The sequence below is a fragment of the Phyllostomus discolor genome, chromosome 4 (genome assembly GCF_004126475.2).
Source record: "Phyllostomus discolor isolate MPI-MPIP mPhyDis1 chromosome 4, mPhyDis1.pri.v3, whole genome shotgun sequence".
NCBI classification, from domain to species: domain Eukaryota; kingdom Metazoa; phylum Chordata; class Mammalia; order Chiroptera; family Phyllostomidae; genus Phyllostomus; species Phyllostomus discolor.
Window position 1 is genome coordinate 189,026,571 of NC_040906.2, and position 24,736 is coordinate 189,051,306.

Genomic DNA, 24,736 nt, shown 5'->3' on the forward strand with positions numbered 1-24,736 from the left:
AGTGCACAAGCTGGTGCTGTTTTGTGAACTTTGCATATTTCACCTTCCCAATAATTCTCTATGTGGAATCTATGACAAAGAAAGGCAAGCCGCCCTGGCTGGCATAGCTCAGTGGATTTAGCACAGGCTGCGAACCAAAGTGTCGCAGGTTCGATTCCCAGTCAGGGCACATGCCTGGGTTGCAGGCCACGGCTCCCAGCAACTGCACATTGATGTTTCTCTCTCTCTCTCTCTCTCTTTCTCCCTTTCTTCCCTCTCTAAAAATAAATAAATAAAGTAAAAACAAAAAAGAAAAGTGAACCAATTTAGCTGAGGATACAGTGGTTAGGGGAACTGGGATTTGAACCTAGGCAGTCGGGCTTTACTGGTCTGTACTCTTAACCTACCTCAACTGGTACACAGATGTGATAGAAACTAAGTGGAGACGCCATAACCAGCGTGACAGTAATCTAGGAAACACAGATTCTCTCTCTGAAATCTAAAAATGTCAAATAAAGGCTTAAAAATTCTTTTTAAATACATTGGCACAAGAAAGTGAGGATACTAAGATGCCCACAACTAAGTAGCAGGGTGGAGACACAGAAGTAAGCAGCGCTCTGAGACTGCTTTGGCTGCGGTGGAATTTGCCATCAGGTGAAACTGGGTTCTGTTATCACATTCTTTTTAAAGACTTTATTTGTTTTATGTTTAGAGAGAGAGGAAGGGAGAGAGAAAAAGGGAGAGAAACTTTGATCAGTTTGCCTCTCACACGTCTCCAACCAGTGGTCTGGCCCACAACCCAGGCATGTGCCCTGACTATGAATCCAATCAGCGACCTTTCAGTTTGCAGGGGCGATGCCCAGCCCACTGAGCCACACCAGTCATGGCTGCTATCACATTCTTGAGGCCACAAGAATAGGAACAAATTTCAACACAAATCTTTAAAATTGTTGTTCAGTTGGGCCAAGGTTGAATTAGAAATGAACTCAAGTACCACTATCTCTGAGAATATGATCAGACTGTTTCTAACTTTGGCTCTTAGTAAAGATAAAAAGAATAACTTCCCAGGATATAAATTATAAGCTAGCCCTTCTGTGGAGTCAGTAAATGAAAATGCACCACCTTGGTCGTCTAGGAACTTTACACAGGCATCATACAGAGCAGCAAAATTCCCCCTGGAATTCCAACTCAGGCCACAAAAAATAATCCTGCAAATGAAGTTCCAAGAGATGTGAGTTCACAGTGTTTAAAAAATATCACAAAACATATGGGGAAACAAGGTCACAGGGAGCTACTGAAACTAAATATGGTACAGTCCTGACCTAGAAATAGAAATATTGGTATCTTCAATGCAAAATATTGAAATAACTTTTAATGAAACAAAAGAAGAATGAAGATATGAGTTCATACCTAAAGGCTATGTTGAGGAATTCCAGTAATAGTGAAGTAAGTAATTCAGATCAGCTTCCATGGTAACAACTAGAAAGAGCTGGAAAAAAATTTTTTTAATCATTGGAAAGCATTGAAATATTACAACCAGATTGAATAACTTGGAGGCCATGATCTAGGAGAAAAAGAATACCCAGGCACTGAGCCTAGTATTCGGGGTTGCTTTTCCTAACATGGAATCAATTCATTTCAGAAGCTGGAGGACTAAGCAGCTAAGACAAACTGAAGCCTGGGACCTGCCAGTCTGGTAACTTCTTGACGTCTTGGGTCAGAATCATGAAGAGAATGGGATCTCCTAGGAGGAAGGGTGAAACTTAAATAGACTAGTCCTAGCAGAAAATAATCCCCAGCTTCAAATAATCCCTAACGAGAACATGACATCATTATTTCTTAATGCTTCAGGTACAATGTCTGCATTCCATCAAAACTAATCAGGCGCATTAGGAAATAACATACCACTGAAAACAAAAAGTCAGTAAACATAGACACTTACACACCCCTCCAGGGATCCAGATAATTCCAGAGTTATCAGAGACCGACTTTAAAATAACCGTACTGAAATATTGTCAGAAAGATACAGAACAAGAAGGGGCTTCAGCTATAATGGCTTAAAGAAGTTGGTGAATTCTCCTCACAAGAATCAAGGATTAGAGGGGACAAAATTGTCCAGAGCAACCATTTCAGAGCTCTTGGAAATTGACCGAGGGCAGACAACAAATTGAGTAGCATTTATGCTTAAAAATAGTTCTTGCTAGAATTTTGGTGAAGCGCAGTGGGAGACTGTGACCGTCTAGCTGAAGACTGCACTGTCTCCCTTACTGCCAAGCTTTTGATGAGAATAATAGTTTGACCAGTGTGGGGCTGACTGGGCAAGTCAGCCTTCCTGCTGTGAGGGACACACTTGATCTGGAGAAAAGGAAAAAAGATCATTGATCTCTCAGCTCAAAGTGGTGGAGTCATTAGGAAATGAATGGGAAAATCCTGCAGCCTTGCTAACCTGCCATTGCAGTGAGCAGTGAACCAGTAAGAAATGTATCATGAGAACCTAGAAACCAGAGATTCTTAGAAGAACTAGGTAAGTTCCTCACACATCCAAATGGTTGAAACATGGACGCACACAGGGTAGACCATGCAAATCCCATAGGAAAGTAAAAGACAAGGGAGACCGAAGTATCGGTTGCACTGTGAATGTTCTCCCCAGCCTACACACGCAGACTGGTTGGAGAAAGGCGGAAGCCTTCAAGGCCCAAGATGTGTGTTTGAGCACAGTCTCTGCCCACCTCATCCGTGACCACTAACTAACCCGTGTTGACATGGGGACAAACGCTAGAAAGTTGGGCTAAAAACCAATAAAGAAACTGAGCAGAGACATTGTTGCCTGACACTACAGGAAGAGACAGATTCCACAGTTTATGTCCAAGCAACTTAGTAGTTGTTTTTTTTTTAAAGAAAACTCAGAAAAAGGAATCAAAATCCACCAGTGTTGTACTATATTGTCTAATATGTCAAATTTTCAGTGAAAAGAAGTTATGAGACCTACAAAGAAACAAGAGTGACACATACTCAGGGGAAGAACAGTAAACATGAACCGCCCGCCGCAGAGGGGTGCCCGTATTGAAGGTGGGGGACAGAGACTTCGCTATCATCAGTGTGTTCGAGGAGTTAACGGTAGATGGTGATAGGGACTCAGAAATGGAAATGTGAACAGAGAAATCAGAAAATGAAACGTGAATTCTACTGTTCAAAAAGGCAGTAACTAAACGAAAAATGTACTAGAAGGGCTTACTGGCAAGATGGGAGATGGCAGAAGAAAAAAAAATCAGTGAAATTCAAAGTAGATTAATATAAAGTATCCATTCTGAACATCGGAGAGAATCAATTTTGATGAAAAATAAATAAAGCCTTAGAGACCTGCAGGACAATGTCAGGTGTACGTGTAAAAGGAGTCCAGAAGAAGAGGAAATAGACAGGGGGAGTACGTATATTTAGAGAAATAAAGGAACCTCAATTAACACCAACACAAAGATAATCCTTGGAAGATGCATTATAGTCAAAGTGCTCAAAGACAAAGGCAAAATCATCAGAGTAACAAGAGAACAGTTTGGTACTACACAGGGACCACAGCTGCTGACTTCTCTGGAAAGAATGAAGGCCAGAAGACAGTGTAAGGCCATATGTCATAAGATGGCATTTATATGAAATGTCCAAAACAGGCAGATCTGTGGAGACAGTAGATGAGTGAATGCCTAGGGGCCGAGGGCAGAGTGCTGGGTGGGGAGTGCCTGGTAACAGGTGCTGAGTTTGGGGGATGGGACTTCTGAAAATGTGCTCAAATCAAACTGTGGTGATGCTTGTACAACTCTGAATACACTTAAAAAGTACTGAATTATTCTCTATAAATGGGTAAATTTTATCATATATGATTTCTCTCTCAGTAAATCTGTTAAAAAACATCAATTGGTAAAACTTCTATTAAAAGTCAGAGAGTATATAATACAGGATAAAACAATCAGATACTACAATACACAGCCTGCAGGAGACAGACTTTTAGATTAAAAAACCCAAGTAGATTGAAAGTAAGAGGACTAACCATGATTTTCCATGGGAACACTAACCACGAAAGAGCTGCGGTCACTCTATCAATGTCAGGCAAAATATACTTTAATACAAGAGATATTACTAGAAACAGAGAGAGATATTTCATAATTAGAAAAGGGTCAATGTATTAGGATGTCACATCAATTATGAATGTCTATGTACCGAAAAATAAAGCCTTAAAAGTGCATGAAGCAAATACAGAATCGAAAGGAGAAATAGACAACGTAAGAGCTTCAGTGCAGGGGAGTGGGGAGTTACTGTCAAATAGGTATGGAGTTTCATTTTGGAAGGAGGAAAGTATTCTGGAGATGGATGGTGGTGATAGTTGCACAACAAGGTGAATGTACTTAGTGCCATTAAACTATATATTTAAACATGGTTAAAATTGTAATTTTATGTTATGCATAGTTTTACCATAATACAAAAATTGTGGGGAACATCGCAGCACTCCTCTCTAAGTAAGTGGTAGAGCAACTCGACAGTAGATTACTATGGATCTGGAACACTCTACATAACAAAAGAATATAGATTCTTTTTAAGTGCACATGGAATTTTCTCCAAGATAGATGCTATGCTAGCCTCAGTACCTTTCATAGAATTAAAATTATATGAAGTATGTTTTCCAGCCACAATGGAATTAAATTCAAAATAAACAACAGAAAGAAATTTGGAAAATGCCCAAATATTTGGAAACCAAAGAAACTATGTAAAATTCTAAAGAGTTCATGGGTCAAAGGAGAAGTCACAAGAAAAATTAGAAAATATCGCAAATGAATGAAAATGAAAGTATAACATATCAAAAGTTATGGAATGTAGGAGAAATTATACCTGCAAATGCTCACATTAGAAAGGAAGAAAGATCTGAAATCATTAAGTTTTCACCCCAAGACCCTAGAAGAGCTTATCTAAGGAAGCTAAAAGGAAATAATGACCGGAACAGAAACCAATGAAATAGGGAAACAAAAAACGGGAATATCAATGAAACTGCAAACTACCAAAGTCAAGAATGAAAGAGGAAACAGTCCTAAAGACACTAGAGAAATCAAAAGAATTATGAGAATATTATCAGCAATTTTATGTCAACAAAGTAAAACAACTTAAACCAAAAGGAAAAATTCCTAGAAAGGTACAAATAACCTAAACTTTTTCAATAAGAAATAGAAAATCCAGTTAAATCTATATCAAGTAAAGAAATTGAATTAGTCATTTAAAATCTTGCCACAAAGACTATCTACACCTTGTTGGTTTCAGTAAAAAATCTATAAACTGTTCAGGAAAGAAATAACACCAGCTGCACACAAACTCTTATCAGATAATAGAGAAGGAAGGAATACTACCAAACACATTTTATGAGACCAATATTATTCTGATACTAAAGCCACAAGAAAACTATTGACCAATATTCTTCACGAAATTAAACCTAAAAAATTCTTTAAAAATTGTTAGAGCTCTGGCTGGGTGGCTCAGCTGGTTGGAGCATCATCTTGTATACTGAAAGGTGGCGGGTTTAATCCCCAGTCAGGGCACATACCTAGCTTATGGGTTGGATATCCAGTCAGAGCATGGATGGGAGGCAACCAATTGATCTCTCTCTCTCTCTCTGTCTCTCTCTGTCTCTGTCTCTCTCTCACCCCTCTCCTTTCCATTTCCTCTCTCTCTAAAATCAATAAACATTCTCAGGTAAGGATTAAAACACTAAAAATTATTAGAGGCTAAACCCGCAATATATAAAGATTAAACACTGTTACATATGGAATTTATCCCAGGAGTGTAAGGTTGGTTTAACAGCTCAAAATCAATCAACATAACATATCATATTAGTAGAATAAAGGATTGAAACCACATGATCATATAGTTTTGGAAATTAACAAATTTTAACATCCATTTTTAATTTAAACAAAAAACTTTACAGAAATGAGGAGTAGAAGGAATTTCCTCAGTTGGATAAAGAGCATCTTTGAGAAGCTACACCTAATGCCACACTTGGTGGGGAAGGACTGGGTGCTTTTTCCCTATGATCAGCACCAGGCAAGGATTTCCATCTTCACTATTTCTATTTAATATTATAACTTTTATGCATTGTATAAGAAAGGCATCTAGGCTTGAGAAGAAAAGCAAAACTTTTCTTAATGCACAAATAATATGGCCTTGTATGTAAAAAATCCTAAGGGATTTACAAAAAATTATTAAAATTATTAGTGAATTAAATAAGGTCACTGGATATAAGATTAACATACTAAAATCAATTGAGTTCTTATATCTGAGAAATAAATGATCAAAAATTGAAATAAAGAGAACAGTTCCATTCACAAGATCATTAAAATAATAAAAATAGGAATAAATTTAGCAAAAGAGGTTCAAGACCTATACACTGAGAACTATAAAACATTGCTAAGAAAAATTAAAGAAGATTTAAATAAATTATGACATATAGTCTATTCATGGATTGAAAGACACAGTATTTTTAAATGAGAAAATTCCTCCAAATTGATATATTCAGTGCAATTCCCATCAAAATCCAAGCAGAGTTTTTAAAGATGTTGGCAAGATGACTCTCAAATTTATATGCAAATGCAAGGGATTGAGAATAGAGAACACAAATTAGAAAAAAGAACAAATTTGGAGAATTTATATTACTTGATTTCAAAACTTCAGTAATCCACATAGTGTGATATTGATGCACAGGTACACTTATAGCTCCATGGAACTAAATAGAGTACAGAAATAAATTCTCATGTTTAGGTTCAATTAATTTTTTTTAAAAGATTTTATTTGTTTTTATTTATTTTTAGAGAGGGAAGGGAGGGAGGGAGGGAGGGGGAGAGAGAGAAAGAGAGAGAGAGAGAAAGGGAGAGAGAGAGAGAGAAACATCAATGTGCGGTTGCTGGGGGTTATGGCCTGCAACCCAGGAATGTACCCTGGCTGGGAATCGAACCTGGGACACTTTGGTTCCCAGCCCGCAGGTTCAATTAATTTTTGACAAGGAAGCCGCTGGAATTCAACAGAAGGAGAGGATATTATTTTCAGGGAACAGTGCTTGAACATATGCGATAAAAATGGCCTATACTTTTACCTCTCAGTATATATGAAAATAACTCAATATGGATGATCACCTTAACTGTAAGAGAAAAACTCTATTTCCAGGAGAAAGTATAGGAGACGGTCATTGAGACCTTGAGTGAGGCAGAGATTTCTTAAAAATGACATCAGCGTGATCCATAAAAAGAAAATTTGATGGTGCCCAGGTTAGCAGCACGTGCGGAAATTGGGACAACACAGAGAAGATGAGCACGACCCCTGCGCAAGGATGACACGCAGGTTCATGAGACTGTCCACACTCTGTGCCGTTCCCGAGCACTCTGCCACCCTTTGCTCATTAATGCAAATACACATGCAAAAAAAGTCAATGAATTGGATTTCATTAAAATGTAAAGCTTTTGCTCTTTTAACACCATTAAAAAATAAAGACAAGCCCAAGGTTATGAAAAAAATATTTGCAAATTATAGATCTCAGGAAGGATTTGCATCTAAAATACATAGATAACTCTAAAATAATAAAAAGACAGTAGAGAGAAGACCAAAACCCAGTCTAAAAAAGAGCAAGATATTTACAAATAGCTAATAATGAGCTTGTGAAAAGTTGTCCGACATTCGTCCTTAGTAAAATACCAATTAATGCAATATGAGCACTTATTTAGATTTTTGTGTAAGCTTCTCTGGGTTCTGTTCGTTCTCTTTCACTAAAATTAACCCAGAAATAGGGCACAGAGAAATATATCGCCTGTCCCTTAAACTCTCCTGCATCTTTTAAGAAGAGGGTGTTAACTGCCACCTCCTTTGCCTCTGCCAGGTCGTCACATCCATTGGTGAGCTGGTTGAAGTGTGTTCCTCCCAAATCCAGTCGGGCTGGAGGCCCTTGTTCAGTGCCCTGGAAACGGTGCACAGCGGGGACAAGTCTGAGGTGAAGGACTACCTCGTTGGTGATTACTCCATGGGTAAGATTGTGTGTTGGTGTTATATCCTGAAACGTGACTGAATTGGTTTATTAGTTCTAAACAACTTTTGTTAGAGTCTTTTAAGGTTTTCTGTATATAAGATCATGACATCTGCAGACAGAATTTTACCTCTTCCTTTCCAATTTGGATGCCCTTTATTTCTTCTTCTTGCCTGATTGCTCTGGAAGGGACTTGAATAGGAGTGACAATAATGGGAAGGATACATGGTTGGTTTTGCTGTAGGGCATTAGCTCTTCATGCCAAGTTCTTTGCTATCAGAGGAAATTGAACAACAGGGGACAGTGACACTCAGCGGTGCTTTATCAGCAGGAAATAAGCTGGTGCTGCAGGGACAGGAGTTCTGAGTTTTGCCAGCAGGCGAGAGCCCTGAGCACTATCAGGCCCTGCTCTTACTGTCAGTTTGGATAAAAGGCTAAGATTTCTCTTGTTTCACTTACACTTATCTGTATCAGGCTGATTCCTAAGGCCAAAATGAAAAATGTTATCCACTTGCTAGAAAGAAGCAGAGAACTATCTTAACACTGGGGATTCTAAATTCAGGATCTGGCTGGGGTCTGGCTGGACATGGCTGAGCATCCATAAAGCATGCCCACAACCAGGGGAGTTGTGTCAGGGGTGCCAATGTTCAGACACCCACCAGAAGGGCTCAGGACTCAGCCTATAATTATGCTAAGATTTATTACATGGCCCAGATTTATTACCTTGCTCACTGCTGAGATGTAGTATGGCAACATAGTATGGATGAGGCAGTCAAAATCTGGGGGAACCCCTGTACAAGCTTCCTTGTGCTCTCACCTTTGCATGGGGGGCATCCCACGGAGCACACTTCCCCCCAGCAGTGAAAAATGCAGCAATGTAAGAGTAATGTTTTAGCCCAGGAAAGCACCCAGCTGACAGCAGGGAGTGGGGGTCCCAGAGGCACCTTCTGTCTAGCATATACCAAAATTTCAGGCTCCCTGAAGGAACACAGGCGTTCAGAATAAACCACATTATTTACACAGTCCAGGTACAGTGAACTACCCTTGTTGATTAACTATTGCCCAGAAATATTCTGGGAGCCATGTTCCCAGACTCCAGCCAAAGGCCAACCTTGCAAGCAAACCTTTCTAAGGACAGCAGTCTCAGGCCTTTGATGCTAACTCTTTTCTGCACAGGTGTGAATAAATTAGTATATTCCATCAAGGATTTATTCAAACCTTCCCTTCCCTATAATTATGTGTGCAGAAGAATTCAGAGGCCCACGGTTCACCGCCCTGTAGCTTGCACATTGCTTCAGCCCTGCATTCAGCCAGATTCACTCTGTTTCCCCACTGAGCTCTTCGTAGCCTTCCTACAGCTCCCCCTGCAGGCAAAGCTAAAAAGTACAGCATGGGAGCCAGGCCAGTTGTCCATTCAAAAGACCCTGGCTTTGCTCCAGATTTTTCCCAGGCCCTGTGGAAGGTGCTGGGAGTTTGGGCAACCTGAAGGATAGAGACTTAACTTCCTTACAATTCTATAATATTCCCCCCTCAGGAAAAGGCCAAGCTCCAGTGTTTGATGTATTTGAAGCTTTTCTCAATACCGACAACATCCAGGTCTTTGCTAATGCAGCCACTAGTTACATCATGTGCCTTATGAAGTTTGTCAAAGGACTGGGTAAGTGGAGTCGTCTTCTCATGCCTTGTGACAGCTGGGTACATGTTCCCGGATGGCTTTGTGTGGAAAGCCCTGGAGACAGGCCCGTTGAGCATCCTGGGATGGAAGCAGATGGTATGTACTCAGAAACAGAGAGCTCGCTGGGAAAGCAGCTTGGAGTTCTGTCCAAGGTTGATATTCTTCATTGTGTTCATGGAATAATATTGTAATCCAGCATGTTTTCAATCTGTATGTTATTTTACTTCAACTTCTTTTCGAACCTTAAAATATTTAGTATTATATTCAGTAGTCGCCCATAGGCAGGAAACTATTCTCCTCAATGTCACATAATTAGAGTTTGAGTTCCCAGCTCCTAAACAGAAATTAAAAATGTCTCCCCCAGGCCTTATTAATCATAAAACCTTCTGGAGTGTAAAAGTCCCCTTCTTCGGAGGCCTCCTGTGTTTCAGGAGCTACCTGACTGATTCGTGCCTGACTTGGGAACGCTCTCATGAAGTAGAGTCTTCTTGAGACACGACGTGACCTTCTGCAGCCGAGTCCATCCCTGAAGTGGAAGGGAGGGGTGTTCACAAAACCAGAGATTTAGGGGAAACTTAAGTTTTCAAGTTGGAGGATTTCACCATGGAGTGTTCTCAGATGTGGAGACCAAGAGCCCTTTATCTATCTATTTATTTATTTATTTATTTAAGATTTTATTTGTTTATTTTTAGAGAGAGGAAAAGGGAGGGAGAAAGAGAGGGAGAGAAACATCGATGTGAGAAACATCAGTTGGTCACCTCTCTCATGCGCCCTAACTAGGGACTGGGCCGGCAACCCAGGCATGTGCCTGCCTGGGAATCAAACCTGCGACCTGTCACTTTGCAGGATGACAGCCAACCAACTGAGCCACTCTGGCCAGGGCCTGAAAGCATTTTAAGTAAGAAAAATTACAGGTTCATATTTTTTTATGTTCTCGTTAAATAACCAACAAATTCTTTTGCAAAAGAAAGCTGAACACAAGGAAGCTAGGTGACTTCACCATATTCCCCTCTTCTGGGGAGCAGGAACAATGCACAAGTTTCAGGAGACAGGCTGGAGGCCCCAGGTCTGACCTGCAGACCGGCCTCGTTATATCCTGTGATCACGTGTCCTGTCCTGTTTCTATGTTCACCCTGAGAAACGGAGACGGAGCGGAGGGCAGCCACGGCAGGCGCTCGCTTATTCACTTTACATGTGGGGCTTCAAGGAAGGTTTCTTTGAATAACAAAGAAAGACTTTTTAAAATGCTGTTCTGTGTTACATAGAAGCCAGATAATTTAGTGTCCTGATTATAAGAACACCTTAAAGTATGGATCTTTGCATTGAATAGGGGAAAACTCAGTTCTCGTTTAGGAACAAACTCATTCTCCTGCGTGTCGCCTTTCCTCTCGCACTGCTGCCATGCTCACAACCCTTCCGACGCCAGATGTGTGGGTCTTCTCCACACCAAGCAGTTCTCTGGGCCACCAGCTGGGTGCCCCTCAATTCAATTCTGACACTGTCCAGAGGTAGCTCAGACCGCACAGGTGAAGGGCTCAGTCCCATGAGGCTGTGCCCTACTTCAGATGCAAGTCGCTGGTCTCTAGGTTACCCGTGACTCCCGCTCCACCTGGCTAAAAATTGTAGCTGCCCATGACTCCCACTTTCTTGGATTCTCTTTTTCAATAGAGCAGCTCACAGAACTCAGGGACACACTTCCATCTGCCAGTATATTTTATAACAAGGGACATGCTAAAGGATGCAGAGGGACAACCAAACAGAAAGAGACATAGGTGGAGGATCCCAAGCGCAGGACACTCTGCCCCCATAGCGGTGGGGGAATGCCACCGTCCCAGCCTGGAGCTGTGCTTACCAACCCAGAAGCTGTCTGAACCCTGTCATTTTGGACCTTTTATGGAGGCTTCATTGTGTCAGCCTGATAGATCACTGGCTAAATGTCCAGCCCCTTTCTCCTCCCTGGAGGATGAGGGGAGGGGCTGAAAGGTCCAGGCTTCTAATCATGACTTGGTTTTTCTGCTGACCAGCCCCCATCCAGGAGCCCACGAGGGTCGCCTCATTAAAACAAAAAAAACTCTCCTATCAGGAAACGCTGAGCAGTTTAGGCCAGGAGCATGGTTCAAAGACCACACAACAGAAGGAAGGATGCTCCTAGTGCTCTTCTCACCGAGGACATGCAAGGGTTTGAGGAGCCCTGTGCCAGGAGCCGGCCACAGAGACCAGCACGCACCTGCCCCTTCTATTGTTTCACAGACCCGTACTCCACGTAGGAAGCATTGTTGTTGGCACGCTGTCCAGTGAGGAGTGGAGCACCTGCGGCCTGTGCATGCGTTGGGATGTGAAGATGAATAAAACATGCTTCCCGCCTGGGAGAGGCTCATGGCCTACTCTGGGAAACAGACACATAAATCAATCAGTGCAGTTTAATAAGATGAATACTGTCAGGGAGGCTAGTTTTTAAAAAAAGCTATTTAGGCTGAAATGAACAGGCAGCTGAGAGGCAGAACCGAGGCCGACTCCCGTTCCCCAAGTTCCCTGTGAGGACTGATGTTACCCAGACCTGGGGGATGCAAACACAGGGCAGGTCAGCGGTGGCGGGTAAGAAAAAGTCCTGAGTTCCCTCTTGGGGCGTGTGGACGTGTTGAGTCCCAGTGAACCATTCAAGTGGAGATGCTTCTCTGCAGGTTAGAAATCAGAGATTTTATCTGAGGGAGTTGAGACCTGAAAATAAAGATGTAGAGTTATCAGTGTGCGCATGGAGAATATTTAAAACAGGTAAGTCCTTTTTTTTTTTTCTGTGAGTTACAAGGTGGAATTATTTGTGTGGGGCTGCGGGGAGTGGACTGTCCCAGCCCCCAGGAGAGCTGTGCTGGCTGGGCGCTGCCCCAGCTCCAGGGGGCGCCACTTGCAGAGACTTATACATGCACCACGGCAGCCTCAGTAATAAACTTTGAAGCGCTCACTTTGATCAACAAGCTAGAGAATGAGTTTATTTTTAATTCCCACTTGGTTATTTCAACATGAATTTGCCCCAGTCTGTGTTTTTATACTGTAAGGTGTGAGCATCTGAACCAGGAGTTTGCAAACTATGGCCAAATCCAGTCACTGATAGTTTCTATAAATAAAGTTTTATTGGAACAAAACCATGGTCATTTGTCTGTGGCTGTTTTCATGGTCCAGGGACAGGGTTGAGAAGCTGCAACAAAGACAGTATTACCTGCAAAGCCTGGAGTATTGTCCTTCTGGCCCTGTCCAAAAAAGTTTGCCAATCTCTGACCTAAAACATAAGAAATGTTTATCTTTTCATTTTTAAGGCGAAAATGCCCCTTTGTCTGCTTCTGAATTTTAACTAATGCTTAGTAATTATGTCTGTTTATACACAGGGGAGGGTGCTAGTTGCTACAATTATAGATAATTAGAAACAATTACAGTCTTGTGCAATGATTGTATTAAAAGTTGAAAATAGGTTCTTTGCATGAGAAGAAAAATGATAATTCTCAACTACTGTTTACCTATAGAAAATTCAGAAGCCCTCTACAGATCTGTTAACTCTCTAGATAGAATTTTTTAAAGGAAAGAATTTCAATTCAATTATGTAGTCTCCATCCCCAAACCCCAGATGTTTAGAATCTTCCCAGAGCCTTCCTTTATCATCACTATTTAGTGCTGAGCACTGGCAGCAAATTAGGTCCTTTTCCAGATGGAGAGTCTTGGGGCTTCCTTCCAGCCCAGCGCTTGGATGACCTGCGGGAACATCCTCATCAGAGCTTCAGAAGTCACAGCATCGGCCCAGGCCGGGTAGCTCAGTTGGTTAGAGAGCTGTCCAGATTGCCAGCCAAGGCTGCGAGTTCGATCTCCAGTCAGGGCACAAACAAGAAGCAACAAATAAACACATGAATGAGTGGAACAACAAATCGATGTCTCTCTCACTCTCAAATCAATAGTTTTTTTTTTTTTTTAAAGTCACACCATCAACAGCAGGCCTAGGAAAGTGAATGAGCGTGCCCAGGAGCAAATTCTGTAGCAGAATAGAGAAAAAATGCTCATTGGTCGCTAAAAAGAAGTGGCAAGACAAAATGATCTCAACCAAATAAGATGTACAGGAGGACCCTGACTGTGTTAGCGTGTACACACACAGGGAGACAAACTGACTGAAAGGGTTTTTTCTCTGCTTTAGTAGAGGTTGGGTGAACTGATGCTGTATGAATGAATAGGTCGTCTGTGGTAAGGGCACAAACAAGGATAACACTGTCCCTGTTCCTCTGCGCTGCCCCCAGGGGAGGTGGACTGTAAGGAGATCGGAGACTGCGTCCCGGGACCCGGAGCCACGTCCCCAGACCTGTGCCTCCCTGCCCTGGATTACCTCCGGCGCTGCTCTCAGGTAGGGGATGCTCTCTCGGAGCCCAGGCCCTGATCCTGCCTCAGGACAGGCTTGCAGAACACCTGCGGGTGTCTTTGGCTGAGGCCCGAAAGAAACACTGTCTGCTGTCTCTGAGGTGACTGGGACCTAGATTGGGAGTGCACATTTTTTGTCCCCACCCCTTCCATGAAGGAGAGAGAGAAACTAGTAACGGTATACTAGAACACGCAGTTGGGTCCTGAGATCCCCAGAACTTCTCAGTTATTCTCAGTTGAACTACCACGATCGCTGCCATTTGTGCCAGGCTGTGGAGGGTGGAGTCGTGAAGTCGTGGGAGATTTCCTGATGTACCAAAACATGGACGGTGGGGATGCAGACAGCGAAGAGAGACAAAGAATTATAGGAGGGATATATTCAATCAAGAGCTAGTAGAGAAATCCACATGGACAGTAACCTTAAGTATGCTCCGTTCAATAATGCTCCATCCTCACCCACATCAAACGCCAGTAGAACAAGGCAATACTCTTTCCTTGAAGCCCTTTCTCCTCTAGGCTTCAATGACACCCTCTCGCAGCTAGTTTTTCTGCTGTCTTCTCAGGTGGTATGCCCCGGGCTCTTCTCACCCCTCAGTGACAGTGCTGAGCGCATGGCTTTAGAAAGGATGCATGGGTGGGACTTCTCCCACAGGGCCTCACAAGACAGGACTGCAGCTCCCTTCCCACCTCAGATCCTCTCCTCTCAGTCACGGTGCTCCAGCCACACTCCCCTTCTGCCCCTGACACGCACCCAGCTCACTGCACCCAGGGTCCCTGCTGTTCTCTCTGCCTGTGATTTGTCCTCCTCAGGTGTCTGTATGATACTCCTTCTCTTCCAAATCTCACCTGAAACATCACCTGTCAGAGAGATGAGGGCTTCGGCATCCACCAGCTCCCTGCTGGCATTCTGCACACACCTCAGTCACTCTCCATAGTACCACCTGTCTAACTTTTTCTATACCATTGATCTCAGAAATTTTATTTATCATAAAGGATTATCATCTGCAAAACCCACAGGACAGGAATTTTGTCTGTCTTGCTCACAGCTGTTTCCCTGGTTTCTAGGACAGTGTGGGCACAGCAAGCTGAGTTGTAATTTGTGAAGATAAGGATCCTGGGAGCTTGTTTCAGTGACAGAGATCCCAGGGGGCTGGCCTCCAGGGGACAAAGGGGAATAAAGAGCCCAGGGCAATGTGTTAGCTCTGCTCCCCATACTTCCTCTCGGGCCTCATCCACAGAGCCCCCCTTTCCGCACTGCCCATCCCCCACCCTGCTTCTTTGATGTGGGCTCACGTGAAGGGGAAAAGGGAGCCTGCCATCTGACTGGCCAGCAGTCTCTCTTCTCAGTGACCCTCGGAGACCTTTCTCCCACAGACAGAAGCTCTGGACGTGTCACAGCTCCCTGGGTGGGTTTATAAAAATCTACAAAACTCATAGGCAAGGGAGATGCTGAAAAAGTACTCATTGTGTTTTTTCCCTCCACCTTTTTGTTGCCATTGAACACTGTTTCATCCGCTTCCTGGGACAGATGCCCCCTGTGAGCTGCTTCGTGAAGCCAAATCACAATCAACCAACTTTCAATACAACAGCAGCTTTTGTGCTTTTCTCTCCCCTTTCAGTTACTGGTATATAATTTTAGTGTTCTTTAACACCCAGAGTGTAGTTTCTTCCCATACGTAATTGAAATCTGCTTTTTTCTATGTAGTTATTGGCCAAAATCTACAAAATGCCCATGAAGCCCATATTCCTTAGCGGGCGCCTGGCCAGCTTGCCTCGCAGGCTCCAGGAGCAGTCAGCGAGCAGTGAGGATGGCATGGAGTCGGTCCTGTCTGATTTCGACGATGACACCGGTGAGTCAATGGGTTGGACGAAGCCAGGTTGCTCGCTGTGTATGCATTCTCAGAGGCTGAAGCCGTGAAGTAAATAGCTTCTAGATCATGAATGGTCCATTTATGTTGTTACTGTTTATGGTTCTAAGAGCACAAGTCTACCCAAAGTGTCCATGGTTGCTCCAAAAACATTTTACAATTGATGCCTCCGAACCTCTTCTTTTTAGAGGGAAACTTCCTTCTACAACCAGTGCAGGTCTGCACATTCTGGTAAATATAATTTCTAAGTCGGAATTCTCTTGAATTTAGCAAATTGGAATGTGGTTGCATTGGTGCATTGGTACTTAAATTGGCTGGTAATTGTCTCTAATTCCTTCTAGAAAACACAATCATTGCATAATTACTTCCCGCAGGACTATTTGGTTAGAGACTGGGGAAATTAAACCATTACTGAAGAAAGAATCTATCTGTGACTGGTGAAGCTGAAGACTCATTAAAAGAATAATTTTAAAGAATGTGTTTCAAATTAGTTCCCATGTAACTTCCTGTGCATTGGAGTTCACTCAGTAACTTAGGCTAATTCTTAGGTCAGTTAACTCATGCTCCTGCTCGCTGTCTTCTCAAGGACTCTGTCTTGTTCCTAGATGTAGAAATAGAAATGACACCCTAAAAGGGGTCTCGTATCTGGGAAGGGGTTGTTTCAAGTGTCAGGAAAAGACTGTTTAGGTGGGGCCTCTTAAATTTGCTTTCATGTTTGTGTTTCATTTCTCTCCTATTTTATTGTTCTATTACAAATTCACTTATGCGGGTGGCTAAAAGATTTACAGTTTTACATGGAGATTATAAACAAGAAAGCCTCATTAGTTCAGACGAGTTATGAGGAAGCACTATAGGAAAACCTAATGTAGAGAATAATTAAAATGTTGGAAATTGGCTGGATATTGCCTAATATAGGTTTCATTCTAATGATTAGATAGGAATAATTTTTAAATCTCTAACCCAGACAATTATAAGCAGAAGCTAATGTTGCTTATCTATATAATACAGTCTTTAAAATAGTTGTAAATGGTTTGTATGTATGTAACAGCGTTCCCTTCCCATTTATGTAAACCATTAGACCATTTTTTCTAGGTAGCCCATCTTCTTGTGACTATAGTTCAGCCAAACACTTATAAGTTTCCCACAGCATAAATTCACTGAGGGCCTTAAAGGTATAATTATATAGGAAACATAGCTAAGTCAGAGAAAAGAATAAAAGTAAAAGCTTTAAGTTACTATTTACAATTAATTCTCACCATTGATACATTCTGAGATAGCATTTTTCTGGTTCCCAAAGAAAAGTCAAATTGCCTTTCCTTCCTATGGAAATAAAACTAGACAGAATGTTACAGTGAATCATCATGTGCCCGTCACCCAGCTTCAAATAGTATGAACTTACAGCCACCCTCAGGTAATGTGCATCTGCACACACGCTCACTCCCCATGTCCCTCACCCACCACTTCCTCCTTCTCACATTATCTTAAAGCAAATCACCGACTTTAGTATGTGTTCTTTTTTTACTTTTTGTTTTTGTTTTTATTTTTTGCTATTGTTTATGCTGTTACAGTTGTCCCAGTCCTTCTCCCTCCCCACCGCCCTCCATCCAGCCCACCCCCTACGCCCATAGCCGGTCCCCACACTGTTGTCCATGTCCCTGGGTCCTTCACACATGTTCTTTGACTAATCTCTTCTCCTCTTTCAAACAGTCTCCACCTCCCTCCTCATCCATTCCATGATTTTATGTGTCTGGTTTTACTTTGCTCATTAGTTTATTTTGTTCATTGGATTCCTCTTATAGGTGAGGTCATACGGTATTTGTCTTTCACCTCCTGGCTTACTTCACTTAGCATAATAGTCTCCAGTGCCATCCATGCTGTTGCAAAATGTTGGCATTCCTTCTTTTTTTCTGCTGCTTATTTTGTTGTGTAAATGCACCACAGTTTTTTGATCCACTCATTTACTGATGGGCACTTAGGCTGTTTCCATCGCTTGGCTATTATAAATAGTGCTGCTATGAACACCGGGGTGTCTAAGCTCTTTTGAATTGGTATTTCAGGATTCTTGGGGTATATTCCCAGCAGTGGAATCAGTGGGTTGAAAGGTATTTCCATTTTTAATTTTTTGAGGAATTTCCATCTCTTTTCCACAGTGGCTGTGCCAGTCTGCATTCCCACCAACCGTGTACTGGGGTTCCCTTTTCTCCATATCTTCGCCAGCACTTGTGGTTTATTGATTTGTTAATGATGGTCATTCTGACAGGTGTGAGGTGGTATCCCATTGTGGTTTTAATTTGCATCTCTCTGATGGCCAGTGATGCTGAGCATTTTTCATATCTTTGGGCCATCCGTATGTCAGACATTAGTATGTATTCTTTAAGGATGACAGATGACCATGTATTATCACACCTAAAAATTAACAATAACTCTTTCATAACATCAGATATCTATTATGTTAAGTTTTCCAATTTTCTTACGTATGTCAGTATTCATATAAGATCTACACTATATGTTTGGGTGATATGTCTCTTAAATTCTTTTCAATCTATAGGTTTTCCTCTCCAATTCTTTTTTACTCCTTTGCAATTTATTTGCTGAAGAAGGGAGGTGCTTTGTCCTGTAGAGTTTTCCATTTGGACTTTATTGGTTGCCCTCCCCATCATGGTGGCATGTAACCTGTTTCTCTGTCCTCTGAATTTTCTGTAAATTAGCTTGTCTGCACCTGCGTATAGGGTGGGGCAGCCGGAGGCTTGCAGTTGTTCACATGGCTGTTCCAATAATACAGCCTTTCATAAATAATAACATACAAATAAACTCCATGTTTCACATACTCACAACTGTAAGTCTGCTTTTGTCCCACCCTGTATTTTTAAGGTTCATAAGAATTTCATATCATCTACTTTTATTATATTTATTGTCCATGACTTTGGTTTTGCCCCCTATTAATGGGGACATTTAATATTGGGGAAGTAGTTTTTATGGAAATATTTTTAAATGCAGTCTTCTGATACAATTTTATTTTTCAGGAAAATTAGAATTAGAATTAAACTGTAGAGTGGGCTATTTCTTATGTGTCTGTCATCCTTTTGTGTGAAGCTAGGGAAATTGAGTCCTTTTTCTGCACAGCTTTCTGAGCTGTAGGTTCAGATATTTCCAAAGACAGTTGATGTGCCAAAGTGTTGGCTCATATAAGTACTTACATAAGTGGCAAAATTGAAACTATTTGGATCTAACTAATTTCATACTTTCCCCCTCACCTAGTAATGAAGAGCACTAAAAGTTAGTATGTTTTTTTGAAAATGAAACTCTTAGAAGAAAGGGGAGAGGGTGCACGGAGGGGTGTGCTGCTCGGGGCAGATGAACCTGTCGACACCGTGAGCGTCATCTCCCCGCCTGTGAGTCGTGGACCCTGTGACCTGTACGTACACGGGACTGAGAGGGCACCGGAATTGCGACCTACCATGGGGGCAGGTGAATTTAAATTAATTTGTAGAAACCAGGTGAATGACCCTTGGAGAAAATGGGACAGAGCAAATTTTTTTAGAAAGGGCAAAGAAAATAGATGAGCACAAGCAACAAAAGATAAAAAACAGGTAACTTAGACTTCAAATTAAAAACTTTTATACATCAAAGGGTGTTATAAGAAAGTGAAAAGACAACCTAAAGAACAGAGGAGCATGTTTTAAAATCATATATCTGGTACAGTTTTAATATCCAGAATATATAAAGAATTCCTAAAACTCAACAACAAGGAGACAAACAGCCCACTGTAAAAACAGGCAAGGAGGCCCTGGCTGGGTGTTTCAGTTGGTTAGAGTCTATACCAATGCACCAGGGTTGTGGGTTTGGTCCTTGGTCAGGGTACATACCAGACTCAAACAATGAATGCATAAATAAGTGAAACAACAAATCAATTTTTCTCTCTCTCCCTTCTTCTCTCTCTCTCTAAAATCAATGAAAAAATTTAAAGTATGCAAAGAACATGAGCAGATATTTGTCAAAAAAAGATATACAGATGGCCTATAAGTGGATGAAAAGATGCTCAATATCATCAGTCATTGGGAAAATGTCAATCAAAGGCATGATGAAGTACTAGTGCACACATACTAGGATGATGATAGTTTAAAAAAAAAACAGAAAATAAGTGTTGGCAAGGATGTGGAGAAATTGGAACATTCATGGGAATATAAAATGATGCAGCTTTTAGGGAAAACCATTTGGTGGGTCTCCAGAAAGCTAAACAATTGCCATGTAACCCAGTGACGGCACTCGCAGGTGTACACCCAAGGGAACTGGAAGGAGCGACTCAGCGCATGCTCCAGTGTTCACTGCACTCTTACTCACATCAGCCAGAATGTGGGACCAACACAGGTGTCTAGCAGCTGAATGGACAAAATGTGGTGTGCACATGGCCATAAAAAGGAATGAAATGCTGATACATGCTACAACATGGGCGTACCTTGAAAGTGTTATGCTAAGTGAAATAAGCCAGACATACAAAAAACCAAATCATTTATTATCCCACTCACATAAAATATCTAGAATGGATAAAATCAGATAGAGACAAAGTAGATTTAGAGGTTACCAGAGGGGCTGGAGTGAGGGGAGAATTACTGCTTCACTGTTGTAGAGAATTCTGTTTGAGGGGATGGGAAGTTTTGAAAATGGATGGCCATGATGGTTGTGCAACACTGCATGTAATTAGTAGCACCCACCTGCCCACATGAAAATGGTGAGAATGGCGCTTTGTTATGTGTATAATAAGGTAATATTCTTAAAGGATTGACTAAGGTGATAGAGCTTAAAGGACATTATGTTGTTTTGCTATCATCACCTCCCAAGAAATCTGACAATCATTTCACGTAGAATTTTCAAACCATATTACCTTCTTCCTGAAAAGGAATAAGGAAGAAATTTGCGTGTTTTTTTTTTCCCCTTTGACTTTGTCAGAACAGGTAAATCACAACCAGCCCATTTATAGGCCCTGAGGGCGGCCTTACAGGGGGATGCCTCCCTTGCAGAGAGCGTGTGGCAGTTTACAGACCTCTTTTACACTTGACCTCGCCATGATTCTGTATTATGTTTCACCAAAATTCACAGAGGTCTGGTTTCTGCTTCCCAGGTCTCATAGAAGTCTGGATCATCCTGCTGGAGCAGCTAACAGCGGCGGTGTCCAACTGTCCGCGGCAGCACCAACCGCCAACCTTGGACTTACTCTTCGAGCTGTTGAGAGATGTTACCAAAACACCTGGTGAATGTTTCTGTGTCTGTCATTTGGGGCGGGTGTTATACATACAATGTTTTTCAGGAAGGTATTTCTGCGAGTGCCTACCTGTTTCACTGCTGTACCCTAGACAGCACAGTAGGTGCTCGAATAAATATGTGTTGACTGTGATGCAGTGATGTTTAAGGTATGCCCTATGATTATTTACAAGTCTTCCCACAGTCCATTTACAAATAATGGTGGCCAGTTAGTTGAGTGTGTTGGAGCCCCATAAAAATCAGGCCAAGGCTGTAGTATCAGTCCCTTCATGAGCAGTGGCTTTTCTCTGTTCCATAAATACAACCTTCTTCTTTGGCTGGACCCCATAGGCTCTTGGCCATAGAGCTGTCAGTAGGGCTCACCATATCTCCTACTGACATAAACCACTCAAATCTACATGCAGTATTAATCCAGCAACACCATGACTGCATGAAGGTCTCAGGTGAGTGGATTTGGGAAAAGACATTTAGTGATTACCTAGTACCCTGATAGTGCAGGAAGAGAGCATCCCTTAGAAAGTTATTTCTTGTTCCAAATTGAGGTTTGTATGCACACTTTCTCATCTAAATTTTCCCAAGACTAAGGGAATTTTTATAGAAATTTTAGTTTTCACTAACAGAATCAGAACCACAAAAGAAACCAGTAGTTTATAGTAATAAGAAGGGATTTGTGTTTAAAATAAACTAATGAAGACTTGATAATTGGTACTGTTTTAAAATCTATTGCAAAGTTTATATCGGATTTTTTTTTCAGGAAAATCATCATAGCTACTCTCATATGTTAAAAAGTTAAATGGTTTGTAATAAGAATTTTAAAAGTTTATCTTTCTCACAGAGGTTTTCACTGTGGCACTGTGTATAAAGCAAAAGAGAGAAACCCCTTAAATGCCCACCACAAAGGAATGGATAAGTAAACTGTTGTGTAAACATACAATGGAATAATATTGGCATTAAAAATTAGGAGTCTCTAAATTTTCTGACAGGGAATAATCTCTAGCACACCCTGTTAAGAGCAAAATATCAACATATAGACCAAGATTTATATTATCCCATTTATATAAAAGTAATAAAAACAAAACTCTATCTTTCCATTTCACATAAAAACATATACTTACGTTTTAAGGGTATTTTCTTAAATGCACACATGTAGCTGTATGTTTATATCTGGCAACTAAGTAGTAGATCAAGACACTTAAGCTTTATTAGTACTATTTGAATTTTTATGAATGCATTCATATAGCACTAGATAACTAAAATAATGCAGAAACAAATCAGAAAATTGCTGTTGGAAACCTATATTCCGCAATCAGCAGTAAGTGGTTTTTCCTTGCACCTTCTCAGAGAGCGGGGCGCTCCTTCAGAAGAGATTGGCATTGCCAAGAGACCAACCAAGAGCTTCCCTGGTATCTCAGGAGAGTCGCCGAGGTCACAATTCTGATGCTGACTTTTCTTTTTCAGGGCCAGGGTTTGGGATCTACGCAGTTGTTCATCTTCTCCTTCCTGTGATGTCCCTCTGGCTCCGTCGTAGCCATAAGGACCATTCGTACTGGGACGTGGCCTCCGCCAACTTCAAGCACGCCATCGGTCTGTCCTGTGAGCTGGTGGTGGAGCACATTCAGAGCTTCATACACTCAGGTACCTGTAGTGCAGTTGGCATGGAATATTTATTTAGTGGGCAGCCACACTGTCTAAAAGTGCTTAGTAAATCCCTAATGCTCACCAGTGAGTGATTTTTGTCAGGAAATTATTAAAATAGAATCACGTAGTCAATGCCAGCCTTCTGATAGCAGGTTTTCAAAATGAAAATTGGTACCTACATGTCCTGTACACAGTGATCCAATGGAATATTTAAAATGCATATGCAGCCAAAAATAAAATGCCTGATAAGGTCTAGGATATCAGTGCATTAGGAGAGGCAAGGCAAATTCAGTTATATAATGCATTTTAAAAGAACAAATATCCCTGTGGCCTGGGGCTCAGGGAGGGGTATATCCTATTGTCCTGCTTCATCTGGAGGTGGGGGCTAAATGGAGGAGGCAGCTTTTTAGAAAAGGCTGACGTTATGGGCAAGAAGTTAATTAACAGGTTAGGAGTTTCTTTTAATATCTGCGGCACTTCGAAAAAAAGATTTGAAAGTGTGGAGTGGACAGTGTGTTGAAGCCAGACACCAGGGCAATATGACCACTCCGGTACCGGTGGAGCAACATTAGTGAGATACAGGCTCCATCCAGCTCACGAGTTTGCTGTGGGAAGATCTGGAACTTTGGGAGCAGGAGGAATATTGCTGCTGGCTCGAGGTTACCAACGAAAGGGAAAGGTACACAGAACTGTAAAGTATGGGGGCGGTGGGAGCCTCCCTTGTTGGAGGGGTTAGAGAAATTAATGAGAACTGGACCCCCGGTGAAAGTCAAAAGCAAAGAGAGGAAGCGGTGTCTCTACTAAGCTTAGTAAAATGATTTGGGGGCTGGAGGAAGGAAGGGGAGGGAAGGGGCTCCAGGAAACCCGAGAAAGAAGAGACATGGGTGTTTCCATGTGTGGGTGATCACTGTGTCCCTGGGGGTAGGTATTCTTGACCAGGTCATTGCTTTGCACAACCAGGACCCTTGAGGATTCTTCCGAAATTTGCTTCTGTGGCATCACAAGGACTTGGAGGGAAAGAACACTGGTGTATTCCTTGAATTGGGCAAACGGAATGTGATCTTTGGAAGTCTCATTTTCTTTAGCCTGGGGAGAGTGTGGAGACTGAGGCCAGCCTGAGGGGGTTTGGACTGTGGTAGAACAAGAGAGAATTTTGTTTGTTTGTTTTCCAACAGCATTTAATCCAATTTAATTCGACTATCAGCAGTATAGGAAGCATGTTTTATTTTTCCCTCCTTTTTATAAGAATCTCAATTTTTTACTAGCTAGTTTTCAGGCTACATAATAATCATGTTCTATTCTACATAAATTATATACTTAACTTTGAAAAATGTACATGAACACATAAAGTGAACCACATATTTCATCTTGATATGGCAAAAATGGATATACCTATTTTATCACTCAGGTATATTTTTAATCCCTCAGACTTTCCCCTTTTGCTGTAGTCGCCATTTCCAGCCATTCATGTAGCGTGGCGAGGAGTGACACCCTGCTTTGCTCCCCCCTGCAGACATCAGGTACGAGAGCATGATCAACACCATGCTGAAGGACCTCTTCGAGCTGCTGGTCGCCTGCGTGGCCAAGCCCACGGAAACCATCTCCAGAGTGGGCTGCTCCTGTATCCGGTGAGAGGAAGCCTCTTGGCTCTCTGCGAAATTGGAGTTGTTGTTGTAAAATCCCAGGGAGTTAAATTATCTTTTGTGGAAACAATCTACTCTTCAGATTATTTTTTATAAAAATGACTATGCGCTTACATCTTCATTTCAGTGTTCGGTTGCCACATACAGATTGTGTGGGCATTGTACACGGTACTCTGCAGCACAGAGAGATAGAAGCCAAGGTCCCTACCCTCAGGGAGCAGCCTATTCTAAAGGACATAAA

General features: G+C 41.8%; 1 protein-coding gene and 1 non-coding gene across 2 annotated transcripts in view; both read left to right on the plus strand.

Moving 5' to 3' along the window:
- Positions 1-24,736, plus strand: part of ARFGEF3 (ARFGEF family member 3) — a 165,594-nt gene that overhangs the window by 118,620 nt on the left and 22,238 nt on the right. Inside the window, 7 exon segments of the mRNA XM_028508631.2 lie at positions 7,877-8,021; positions 9,555-9,677; positions 13,970-14,073; positions 15,793-15,937; positions 21,075-21,203; positions 22,673-22,849; positions 24,366-24,480. Of these exon segments, the coding sequence (XP_028364432.1) occupies positions 7,877-8,021; positions 9,555-9,677; positions 13,970-14,073; positions 15,793-15,937; positions 21,075-21,203; positions 22,673-22,849; positions 24,366-24,480 (938 nt within the window).
- Positions 7,264-7,368, plus strand: LOC114495789. The gene has a single exon (XR_003684463.1). It is a non-coding gene; the product is annotated as a U6 spliceosomal RNA (small nuclear RNA).